This window comes from Marmota marmota, unplaced genomic scaffold, assembly GCF_001458135.2.
Source record: "Marmota marmota marmota unplaced genomic scaffold, marMar, whole genome shotgun sequence".
Lineage (NCBI taxonomy): Eukaryota > Metazoa > Chordata > Mammalia > Rodentia > Sciuridae > Marmota > Marmota marmota.
In genome coordinates, this window is record NW_026000283.1 from 330,565 (window position 1) to 342,361 (window position 11,797).

Here is an 11,797-nt window from a genome sequence, read left to right on the forward strand (position 1 = left end):
TGCCTCTTCTATTATTTAATGAACTTGTTTTAAGGACTAGACATACTTTGTCATGATGAAACACAATACATATAATTTAATTGGTATGGAATTTCTAAAACAGGAAACAAAATTGATCACAGATCTTATGCAATTTACACATAGATGGCTAGGGATATTCATTGTTGATGATAATACCAGCAGCAACAGCAGAGGAAACCAGAGTCAGATCTCCAAGAATTGAATACTTCTTCCTATTTTTACATATTAAAAACTGCATATTTATGTGTCATAGTCACAATTTCAAGAACCTATTCATTCTAAATATGGTGAGATAATTAAAGTCATAGATTAACTTTCCAAATGGCTCCTGGGAGGCTATGGTCAAATACATTAATTAAGTTTAAGAATCTTGCATGTCTACAGAGAAGCCAATTATGCTTGATATGTATAGTCTCTTGTTTGATTTTTTCTAAAAATAGTATTTGATCAATGGTTATTCTTTAAATTTTTACTTATGTATTTATTTTAGATCCAAATCATGGCCAGCAGTACAGATGAAAATACAACTCAAATTTCAGAAATTATCCTTTTGGGTTTTGGGGATCTCCATGGATTTCAGTTTCTTCTTTTTGGGATATTTCTGACCATTTATGTGATGACTCTCATAGGCAATATGGTGATCCTAACTGTGGTGTCAGCTGATTGCTCCCTTCATACACCCATGTATTTCTTTCTTGTCCACTTCTCCTTCCTAGAGATTGGTTATACTACTACCATTGAGCCCATAATGTTGAGGACATTGCTGTCAGCTCATGTACCTATTTCCTTCCCAGCCTGTGCTTGCCAGTTTTATTTTTTTGCTTCCCTCGTGGCTACAGAATGCTTCTTCCTGGCTGTAATGTCTTATGATCGCTATATAGCCATCTGTAACCCACTGCACTACTCCAGCATCATGGACTTCTGGGGTTGCTTACACCTAGCTGCTGCCTCTTGGCTGGCTGGATTTCTGGCACCCATCCTTCTCATGGTCCTCATTTTTCGTTTAACATTCTGTTCTGCTAATGAGATTGACCACTTCTTCTGTGATTTGAAGCCCATCATGAAACTTGCCTGCACTGATACTCAGGTAGCTGAGATGACCTCTTTTATATGCACCTCTCTATTTGCCCTTGGCCCTTTCCTGCTGACCCTGGCTTCCTATATTCACATTATTTCCACTATTCTGAGGATTCCTTCTGCCACAGGGAAGCAGCGGGCTTTCTCTACCTGTTCTTCACACCTAACAGTGGTCAGTCTCTATTATGGGACACTGGGAATTGTCTATGGTTTCCCATCAGGGCCTCAGTATGAAGACATCTTAAAGTTGCTTTCCCTTCTATATACAGTGCTTACTCCTTCACTCAACCCTGTCATTTACACCCTAAGGAACAAGGATGTGAAAGTAGCTCTGAGAAAATTGGTGCAACGAGGGAAATAGACCTGGGCTAATTATGTTTGAAGCTTTTAGTGGATATGGGCATTTATTGAAAACCCCAACAACACAAAAATATTTCTATAGCATCAACAGTAGTTCATGTTAAATTGATGAGTTTTCCCATGTTTCATCAACACTCTCCCTGTTCATGAACCGGAAGTGTGTTAAGTTTCATTTGTTGGACATTTTGTAGGTACGAGGCACTATACTAATTCCTTCTGTGGATCATTGTGCTAAATTCTCATAGTAACATTAGGAAGTAGCTACTATTGTTGTCCCTATTTTACAGATCACAACTGATTCTCAAAGACTAATTCGTTTACTCAAAACCATCCAGCTAGATTGTAATGAAACCACAATTTGAATCTGAGCCCAAGGCTCACCTATCAGCAAACTCATACTCTTTTCACTGACTGATGGGTTTCTTGGACCATGGAAGATATTAGTGCTGATAACCTTTCTTAGGTGAACATTGTTTAGATGTAAGGTGAGAAGGAAAAAAGAAATGTGTTGCAGTTTAATACCAATGTCCCCCCTTTCCCCCTCAAATTGTTGATAAAAATATCCTGGCATTAAAATTAATTTTAACTTTTTAATATATATTTTATTTTTTAGTTATAGTTGGACACAATACGTTTATTTTATTTATTTATTTTTATGTGGTCCTGAGGATTGAACCCAGGGCCTCATACGTGCTAGGCAAGCACTCTACAGCTGAGCCACAACCCCAGCCCAATTTTAACTTTTTATTTAAGGATTATTCATAAGAACAAAAGATTAAAAGCAATCTAATTTGTTCAATGCATTAAAATACACACACATAATGGAATATAATACATCTATGAATAAACAAACATAAACAACAACAACAAAGAACAAGTGAATTCTGCATGTGCTGACATGGACAGATCTACACATTATATTTTGAGTGCAAAAACCCAGTTGTAGTGCAGTGCGTATAGTCTGGCACCATTTGTGCAAAAAAGGTAAAAGAAAAATATAATATAATTACTTATAGGTTCATAGAATGTTCTAAAAATACATACAAATTTTGTGGTATCAGTTGCCTCAGCATTTACTGAACATAACAAACCCCCACAATTTGATGTGTTCCCATTTCTAGAATGGAAAACCCAAGGGAGAAAATATGAGCTCTATGTTTAATGCTCTCAGTCCACCATTGTTGGTACAATAATAAAGGCCTGCAAGGGACTGTCAAGAAGTAAGAATGATTTCCTAGGCTCTTCTTCCTTATCATCAGAGTGATCTTCCTATAATAGAAATATGTCTACATTCTTCAGTATTTAATCAACCTCTGCTACAAGGACCGCCAATTAAGAACATAATAAATGTCTCATACTCTTTGTGACTCCGTGACTTTGTACATGCTGTTTCCACTTTTGCTTCTGCCTCCCTCCTCCTGTGTTAACTCCTTTCCATCCTTCAATTATTAAATATTAAATGTCACACACTCTGTGAAGTTCTCTAAGCCTTTACTGTCCCTCTAAAGTTTTTCCTATGCTAGTACAAGACTTTGAACATATTTCTGTTTTAGCATTATATTGTCTAGAGTAATTATTTGCATATGTGTATTTCTGCCCATCTAATAATAAATTCCTATAAGGTAATTTGTCCCTGCCTAAAGTACTGGCTAGGCTGTATAATGCTTTCAGAATAGTTCCAGTTCTAAAAGTCTGATATTTTTCTTGGGACAAATTTGACAGTAGATCATGTGGTAAGAGGTAGAGAATCTTGAACATTTCCTCTTAGGGTCAGGGAACAGCATTGCTTTGGGCCATTGGAAACGAAGATAAAATCATTCATTCATTCATTATATTTTTTGCATACTTGTTAAATATAACTTCAACATATAATAAATATGTTAAATATAAATTTAAGTGTAGCAGGACATCATGATGCATGCCTGTAATCCCAGCAGCTCAGGAGGCTGAGGCAGGAGGATGGTAACTTTAAAGTGAGCCTCAGCAACTAGGCCCTAAGTAATTCATTGAGACCATGTCTCTAAATTAAAAAAAAAAATTAAAAAGAGCTAGGGATGAGTTCAATACTTGGTACAAAAAAAAAAAGATAAACACATTCTGTATGCATATAATACTCTTCTGGGCACAAAAAGAACAAAGTTGATGTGAACACATCTTGAAAAGTCTTCATTCTAACCACTGGACCACCTATACAAGATCAGACATAGACCCTGCACCTAGTTAATGTTTGTTCAACTAAACCAAACAAGAGAAAGATGAAGTCACCTGACCTGCTGGGAATAGGATTGATTGCCTTCCTTTGAGGAGATCATTCCTAACTCTGAATTTGTAGATCTTAGGGGTGTGTGAGTTGTATGATACACTGTGGAGAAAAGAAGTGTGAGGGTGAAAAAAAGGGAGGGATAATCCACCTGGAAATTCTAGAGGCATTTGTTCCTCCATGGCAGAAGCTGCCATCTGCCAATGAGAAGGCAACATGTCCATTGAGAGCAGCAATTAGAGCTAATTGGGTTTCTTCTTTTTAATACCTGAGACAGGGCCCTATTGAGATCAAGTAAGGATATCCATTAGAGGCAAGCTGTTCTCTGCATATCACTTAATTCAAAGTATTTAAGGAGGCTGATTTACATTCCATTCTCTCCAAGGATAGCTAAAGCTCAAAATGGTGGTTTGTGTTAGTTTAGGGACTTAAACTCTTAAACCAACATGCAAATAAGAAATTGTTTTTTTTAATCTTAATTATGTTATGAAGGTAATGCCTTGAGAAAGGGTAAATACTTTTTACACAAGCAACAGTTCAATTTAGCCTATATGAAGCCAGGCGTCTGGATTAAAATGAAAAATTAGGTAAATATTCACCTTTAGGGGCACTGCATATGCAAAGTTTTCAGGTGCCTAATTATATTCTGTGCTGTCTGGAAGAGTTTCAGTATTCAATAGCACCTAAAAGAGTGGAATCATCACTCAGACTAGTTTCTATGTATCAGCTCCGTGATTTTAGCCAAGGAACTTAGCCTCCCTGATCTTCAAGTCTCTCATGTGTAAAATGGAAATACTAGTACTACCTTACCTCCCAAGGCTGTTAGGAGGATTAAAAGAGATAATATGTGTAAAACTCTTGGCACATGAGAGGTATTTAATATGTGCTAATTATTATTTTAATAGTTATCATCATCACTGTTGGATGTCATTGGACCCTTTACTACATTGATATAGTAAAATAGTATGGACCAGAGAGGTATCTGAAAAACTGGAAAAGGTCTGACGGCTGAAAGCAGATGCTAGAAAAATAGGTGCCAAGTTTCTGAGTTTCTCAGTTTTGCCAGGATCTCAGTTTACTACCATTGTTGGCAAGCAAAACACAAGCTCGACACCAAGGTTTTCATATGTTCGTTGACTGAGCAGCTTTGTGGAAACTGTGGATGCTGTGCCCAACATCTGGCTTTTAATGACAGCTCAAACAATGTCACCAGACTAGACCCACCTTACCTTTTCTGCAAGAACCACATTTGTTTCTCTCTTTATCTACTTCTTATGTTTTTCTCACATAAGAAAAACATCCTTAAAGTCTTCTGACAACAACAAATGTTGTGAAAGTAGCCTGGTACTGTGGCTCATGCCTGTGATCCCAGCAACTTGGGAGCCTGAGGCAGAAGGATCATGAGTTCAAAGCCAGCCTCAGCAGCTTAGAGAGGCCCTAAGCAGCTCAGCAAGACCCTGTCTCTAACTAAAATATAAAAAAGGTTGGTGATGTGGCTCAGGGGTTAATTGCCCCTGGGTTCAATCTCCAGTCCAAAAACAAAGTGTGAAAGTAAATGAGGCAGTGCTTAATTAGAAAAGAAGGCAAACTAAAGGAGAATGAACTTATTAAACTGCTGAGTTCAGCCACTATCTACCAGTCTAACATTATCATGTACCATGATTCTATGTCTACTGTCTACATTGGAATCCTTTTTGTAAAATATATTTTTAGTTGTTGATAGACCTTTATTTTATTTATTTATATGCAGTGCTGAGAATCAAACCCAGTGCCTCACACATGCTAGGCAAGTAAGTGCTCTACCACTGAGCTATGACTCCAGCCCTGGAAGCCTTTGTTTTTTGTTTTATTGGGGTTTTTTTGTTTCTTTCTTTCTTCAATACGCAAATCCTTTTGTGCCTTATACTGTTTGATTTTGACATTCTCACTGCTTAGAATATCAAGTTCTCCTCAGAACTTGATAGTTTGCTGCTTCTTCTTCTTCTTCTTCTTCTTCTTCTTCTTCTTCTTCTTCTATCTCCTTTACTTTAACACCAGATAGACCTTTCCTGGCCACCTCATCTAAATTACCTTCACAGCCTACCCCCACCTGGTTAGGCTCCATTTTAATATATCCTCATTCTTCTTATCATTTAGCAAAGTGGTAACTGTGTAATCATGGGTATACTTAATGTTTTTCATGTTTGGCTCTCAGAATTTCTGTGTCTGACCCATGGTAAGCATTCAATATAAATTTGATGAACAAATGAATGAGAAAATATCTTTAGAATTCTTACCCCCTGGTTAGTCAATAAGTGGGTAGTTAATGGTCATGGTTTGATAGATTGGTGGCTACCATTTACAAATTTATTAATATTCTTCCCATCAATAGGTGGGATGAAAGTCCTCCTCTTTAAATCCCAACGTACTAGTGACTACTTGAACCAATGGAGAATAACATGGGTGCCAACAGGGTATCCTGGTCACAGTAGTAGAATTCAGAATAGAGGAAGTGACTTCCAAGACTGGACTGTAGAAAGTGCTGTCACTTTTGCCTTGTTTTCAGTAAACTTACTTTTGTAGCATTGGAATACCTTGTAAGAAGTCTGATTATCCTGAAGTCACCATACTGTGAGCAAATCACATGGAGAGGCCATGTGATGTTTTCCATTTCTGGGGAGACAAAAGTAATGCCCTTAAAGATCTTATAGGGTCTACATAATCTCTGCAAATTCTTTGATAGTCTTCCTACTGAGATGTGGAATCTATGTCCCCTCCCTTTGAAAATGGAAGTTTTGTAATGGTTTTGACCAATATAGCATGACCAGGGCACTAATGGATTAAAAGCAACCACCAGCATAAATTGTCAGATATATGAGTGTAGATGCCTCTAGATGACCCCATAACTTGCTGTCAAGTCCTCTCCAATCAAAAGGTTTTCCAAGCTGAGGTCCCAGACATTGTGCGATAGAGATAAGCCATTCCCACTGTGACCTGTCTAGATTCCCGAGCCACAGAATTCATGAACATAGTTCAATTGTTTATTTAGTTCATGGTAACTGAAATATTGGCCACAGAATCCATATCATTTTAGGAGGCACACAAAGTAAGGTCAGAATTTCAGTTGTAAGAGCTGTATGGGAAAATGCCTCTCAATTGACACTGGATTTTTTACATATAGCATGTGATTTAGCATTTATACACACTCACTTCAAAACTTTCTTGGAAAAGCAGCTCTCCTAAACCTCGCAAGCAGAGGAGAGTATTTCCTTCACCCTGGTTGCTACCACTGTAGAGGATACCCCTTCATTAGTCCTTGTTGTACTTGTTGTTCATGTTAACTCACATGCTCTGTCTCTCGTTCTAAAATATCTTGCATATATGACTCGTCTCCCAAGGGCCTTGCACTGAGGGTTCAGAGATTACAGTTTTGGCAATTAAATGAATGTTTTTGATGATTATTTTCATCTGGTGTGGCTTAGGCCTCCTCTAAGTGCCAGGCTGTGCCATGTTCCGGGTCAGCACCAACCTGCCTCTATCAAAATGGAATATAGATGAGGGTCTGAGCCATCTGTGCTGTTCTGTTTGATTTAAGGTCATCTGTGGCTCCGCTGTCCAGATTTCACCACCAGCATTTCATACATTCATTTCCTGCAGTTCTGCTTCCTACAGAAGTAAACACTTGGAAGGACAGCACATTAATGAGGCAGCCAAGACTACCGCTAAAAAGCAACAATAGCCGCTATAAGAATGAATGCATCTAATAGTCAATGACCATTTCAAGCCGTGTGGTAATGTTTTATATGCATGATCTCATAAAATCTTCACAACAGCTCTATGAGATAGATACTATTGTTATCACCATTTTACAGATGAGGAAATTGAGGTTCAGAGAGGGTAAATACCAAACTCTCACTGCCAGCAAGTTGGGGCATCCAGGTCTCTCTATCTCACTGTATGGCTTAGCCTACTGGTACATATTCCAGTGTATATGATGGCTTTCTTGGGATTTTTGAAGCCATTTATTTTTAATGGCAAAATAAAAGCAACACATTTCTGGAATTTAAAAGCATTTCAGGCAACACTACCATTGAATGGAGAGAGGAACGTGTTGAGGTTTAGGCTGGAACAGGGTTTCTTTTTAGTGGGAATCTATCCCCTTAAAGACACCGTGAAGAGGACCTTATTAGTCATTTCATGGGATGGAGGTAGGGAGAGGGGCTTGCATAATGAATTCAGTCAATTTCCCTTACCCTGTCATCTACCTGCTCCTGGAGTTCCAGTTATGAAGATTCAGAGTCAAGTTTTCTTCTCCCCTGTTGCCACCACTAACCAAGGGTTACCCCTCTGACTCCTTCCAACATCCCTCTGGAAAGAGTAGGGGGTAGCCTTTGATGGTGACAGAGAACAGGGTGTGCAAATACTGGCTCTTGATGGGCACTCCAGATGAGAGGGCCTTTTGAGTGACAGCCAGAGGTAGCTGTTGGGCAAAGAGACCCCAGATTTTTTTCCTCTAACATAACAAGTGCTTGATGAAGGTGGTGATTAACGCCAACTCAATAACTGCACTGCTGACGTGGGTGCAGATGAGGGATACACAAGGGCTGACAAACTCAGGAAAGAAACTAAGAATTTGGTTTAACTGTTTGGAAGTAATTCTAATTACAGGCATTTATGTGAACTGTTTACAATTTATGCCTAAGTGCCACCCAGCACAATAACAATTATGCATATCATTAAATATGTGTCAGATTAATTTTGTTGTAAATTTTGATTATAACAGCAAACCCTATGTGTGTATGCTCTGTCTTCATAATTTGTTGCTCAGATTGCTCACAACTTAGGAATAAATGAGACAGAACATTGGCTGGGGGGCTGAGAGTAGGGATGGTGCAGAGACGGCTGCCTGGGGTTGAATATTTACTATGGGTAGTGCACAAAGTGGATAATCAACAAATGCATAAATCCCAGCAGCTTAACTTCACTGGAGCCCTGCAGGCAGCTCCACAATCTTTTATTCATCTATTGTTGATTTTTTGGCTGTATTCATGCCCACATGAATGGCTGTATTCCAAACCTTTTCTAGTCTCCTTGGCTTCTTAACTTACTCCCTCCTCTCTTGACTCTTGCTCAATGGGTAAGGATGACCTCATCCTGGCCTTTGCACAGTACATCTGCCAGATGTCTTCCTAGTCTGGATTTCTCTTTTCTTTTATGTTGCAGTACCCTTTACCTGTGGACCTTCGGCCTCAGATAAATAAGGATGCCCTTTCATCTATGTTTTGGTGCCTTCCTCTCCTTCTTCCCCAAAGACTGGTTCCCTGTCCCAGGATTTCACTGTCTTCAGTATCTTTCTGGGATTGATTTTTACCATGTACATAATAAGCACTCATTGAGTTTTCCTTCAGACATACATGGGACACAATGGGAGCACACACACACACACACACACACACATGCTATTCGTTCAGCTACTATTTTCTCTTCTTCTAAGTAAGCCTGTGCTTATTATACATCTTCCATATCCAATTATATTAGAAATTCATTGAGGGCAAGGGTCTCCTATGATACTTTTTTTTTCTGATTTCTTAGCTCAGCTTGAAGCACTTGACACATGCTGAAATATCCTCACTCATGGATCCTCACAGGATGATTTCTCTGAATAGGGATGGAGATGTCTAGCATTTTCTTCTACAGCTTTCTTTTCAAGAGACTGAGCAGGATAATATGAAAACATGTGGATTTCGTATCAAACAGCAGACCTTAAGTTCTATTGTAGGCTCTGCCACTCACTAACTAAGAGGATTTAGATAACTCGCTTCATCTTTCTGAGGTCCAATTACCTCATCTGAAAAATGGGGATAATAATAGAACCTATCTTACAGGATTGTTGTGAAGATAAATTGACGTACTGATGAAAAGTACCTGACACACACTAGTAATGATTCTTCTCAGGCAGAAAGTTTCAGCTCCTGTGGCTCACTCACACTGAAGATTTGTTCCACCTACTATAGTAATAATGAACCACAATTCTAACAACCTCAAGCCTTACTTATTATTCATATTCAGCTTTCATTCTTAGCTCTACATCAGTAGTTCTCATTCCTGTGAGACCTAATACTCCCTCTTAATAACAAATATTTTGTGACTCACTCTTCACTATCCTGAAATGAAGTTCATACATAATATAACCTACCTACATGCATAATTTCAAAATATCAGTATAGTCATCTAACAAATATAAATGAGGAATGAAAGGAAAGTAATTTACAATAAAATGACACATATTTCAATATATAAATGCAAGGGCACGATTGCATCCAACAATATAATGAAATACATGATTGTGTGAATTTATAATAAATAAGTTTATATTTAAGAAGATTGGGAGCCATTCCAAATAAGAAAGGAAAACATAAAAAGGAAATAAGTAGGAAAAAGCTGCTGTTAATACCAGACAAGATTCAGATGAACATAAACAGTTTTTCTCACCTATCTTAATAAAGTTCACTGGAATGTTTTAAAGCTATATGGAATACAGGACAATTGTTCATTATATAGAATTATTTCATATACTTTAGGACAACCAGCATCACTAGTCCCCATCCACTCAATGTCAGTAGAACCTCCTGAGTATTAGGGCAACCAAAATGAGTCCATGACTTCCCAAAGACCCCCTAATGTTCAGAATGTCCCCCTTTGAGAAGCAGTATTCTAGAGCATGCCCAGTGAGGAAAAAGCAAATTTTAGTCAGCACCATGAACTTGTTCTCCTACGATGTGGGAGTATCCATTTTGAGTTCCCTGTATTTGCAATGTTTCCAATGTTTCTGGTGATCTTCCTGGGACTCTGAGACATAATGCTGAGATTCTGAGGGTGACAGCAACCAAGTACAGCCTTTGCTTATGTGCCACTCTAGTCCTTCTTCTACCTCTTAAATAGCTGTCATCATCTCAACACCATCTAATTGATTTTACCCATTCAATAATTTGGGTGATGAAGTTGTTTCTTTCTCAAGATAGGCCAATTGACTTACCCACAGCAGTATCCACTGAACAATGCTTAACTACCATAATGACTATTGCTACCATTTAAGTTTTTACCCCCTTCAAATCCCATCCCCTTCAGTCACTGAGGAGGCACTAAACTTTTACACCCAGCTAATAGATATTTCCTGGCTCATGTGTTTTCTTGATTCTATTTTTACCAGTTTTTAAGTATTAGATTTTATTTTAATCTATTTTGATAGTAATCTTCCCAAAATGGACTCTTAAAAAAAAAGAGCAGCCAGGAGTGGTGGTACACACCTATAATCCCAGTAGCTCAGGAGGCATATGCACAAGGATCACAAATTCAAAGCCAGCCTCAGCAATTTAGTGAGGCCCTTAAGTAACTTAGTGAAACCCTGTCTCAAAATAAAAAATAAAAAAGGTCTAGCATCAATGGTTAAGCATCTCTGCATTCAATACCCGGTACCCCCAAAAAGAGAGTATTATTTACTTTATGTTTCATGGACATTATTCAGTAGAAATTGATCATTTAACAACTGATGTTATTTCCAAAATTTTTATAAGGGTCTTCATAATCATAGAAAATTTGAAAATATTTTAAATGAACACTTGTAAATACATAACCTAAATTCTACCATTAACACTATACTATACTTGCATCATCTAATATTCCCCAGTTGATCCATTCCTTTTTCTGTTGAGAGCCACAGCCGAAGGGGCCCCATCAAACTTCCAGCTGCCAGCAAACTTCCAGCTGCCGGCTGATGATTGGCTCACAGCGGCCCCAGCAACATCTAGCTGATTGGCTCCTCGGCCCCAGCAACATCTAGCTGATTGGCTCCTCTGCGGTGATGCTCATTGGGCTGTTTCCCTGCCCTTTCAGACCACGGAGCTGCTCATTGGGGGACTTTTTTGGCTCCGCCCACGTGACCCAGCCAATCGGCCTCAAGAGCAGGAGGATTGTGGGAGGTGGAGAGAAGCTTGTGTGGGAGAGAGAGGCTTGTGGAAAGCCGGTGGTGGCAGTTGAGGCTCTGAGGATTTTTCCTGAGAGGCTGTTTTGTTTGGCGTGTGTGGTTCTAAAAATAAAGTT

General features: G+C 38.6%; 1 protein-coding gene across 1 annotated transcript; it reads left to right on the top strand.

The window, feature by feature from the left end:
- The first annotated feature begins 520 nt into the window (after nucleotides 1-520).
- On the top strand, nucleotides 521-1,459 carry LOC107153015 (olfactory receptor 11L1-like). The gene has a single exon (XM_015498532.1). It carries the CDS (start codon nucleotides 521-523, stop codon nucleotides 1,457-1,459), a length of 939 nt encoding a protein of 312 aa, XP_015354018.1.
- Nucleotides 1,460-11,797: the final 10,338 nt, after the last annotated feature.